Genomic DNA, 1231 nt, shown 5'->3' on the forward strand with positions numbered 1-1231 from the left:
AAAATTACCATATTTAATTATTAAAATAATTGCTTGTTTATCAACAACTTTAGCATTTTATTCATTACATTTTGAAGCTCCCAGAAGCCAAGTTATGCTATATTCCTTAAGATTTATTTTTGCAAGTTTGAAGTATCAATGATCTAAACACAGTTTTGTTTTCAGGATGTAGATTATATATATATATATATATGAAATACTTGACTTGGTGAATTCTAGCTGTAAATATACTCCTCCCCTCTTAACCACGCCCCGGCCCCACCCCCGGAAATCGGAGGTCTCAAGGTTGGCAAGTATGATACTAGAACGCCTCCTGCCAAACATGAAGCAAGCCTCGATACGCGCTTGGCGGGAAAAGCCCCCTCCATTACTCCGACACACGCCTCGTTACATCACAACAACACATTTCACTCTTTACCCACTCATCCAGCTGTCAAGACACCATAAATAAATTAGTCACCTCACACAAAGAAAAGAGTGCATGTTTTATTTTATTTGGCAATGATAAAAAATGACGAGCTGTTGGCAAGGGTTGGCAAGAATTTCTTCATCATTCATGTTAGCAGTGAGCTCCAGGGGTAAAAAGTGGTATGCGGCAAATAATGATGAATGTCAAACATAATGTGCTGATAAGTTTGTTCATGTTCTTCAATGCCACATTCAAGTGTTTATAAAACCATGAGGAAAAAGTAGGCAAGAGCTCAACCCAGACTTCACGTTTTGTTTAAAAAAAACAAACAAACTAGTTTCCGGTCGAGCCTTTCTGTGCGCATGCTCAGTAGGCCCAGACGCGATCCGGCCGTTCGGCGCTTTGCCGAGTTGTTCTTCGGGTCGACATCAGCTCTCGGGCTCGTCCTTGTTGGACGACATCAGCTCTCGGGCTTGTCCTTGTTGGGGCCCATGAAGTCCAGCCCGTCCACCGGGATGTCTTTGTCCTTGATGGCCTTCTGCACGCAGCGCTGGTACACCCGGAAGCTCTCCGTGCACGGGTCGCCGCTCTTTTCCCCCTTCAGGAACTTCTCGGCGAACCAGCGGTTGAAACACTGGTCGTACTCCCGCTTCAGGTCCGTGCAGGCTTCGCCCACGCTGTTCATGGTGCTGCGGCCCCTGTCCCCAACACACGCAAAACACGCACACTTCTTCTTCTTCTTCTTCTTCTTTCTCAGCAGCTTTACCGAGCGACGTCTGACGTCATCGCGTAACGAAGATCGTTCGCGAGTGAGGAACAATA

The 1231-nt window shown here is 45.9% G+C and overlaps 1 protein-coding gene across 1 annotated transcript; it reads right to left on the reverse strand.

Moving 5' to 3' along the window:
* Window positions 1–473: 473 nt before the first annotated feature.
* Window positions 474–1231, reverse strand: LOC133659356 (TP53-regulated inhibitor of apoptosis 1-like). Its single transcript, XM_062062116.1, has one exon. The coding sequence runs from the start codon at window positions 1092–1094 to the stop codon at window positions 870–872; it is 225 nt and encodes a 74-aa protein (XP_061918100.1). The 5' UTR covers window positions 1095–1231; the 3' UTR covers window positions 474–869.

Source organism: Entelurus aequoreus, linkage group LG10, assembly GCF_033978785.1.
Source record: "Entelurus aequoreus isolate RoL-2023_Sb linkage group LG10, RoL_Eaeq_v1.1, whole genome shotgun sequence".
In the NCBI taxonomy this organism is placed as follows: Eukaryota; Metazoa; Chordata; class Actinopteri; order Syngnathiformes; family Syngnathidae; genus Entelurus; species Entelurus aequoreus.

Coding starts and splice junctions, on each gene's coding strand:
- LOC133659356 (XM_062062116.1), bottom strand. CDS start 1,094: ATGAACAGCGTGGGCGAAGCCTGCACGGACCTGAAGCGGGAGTACGAC.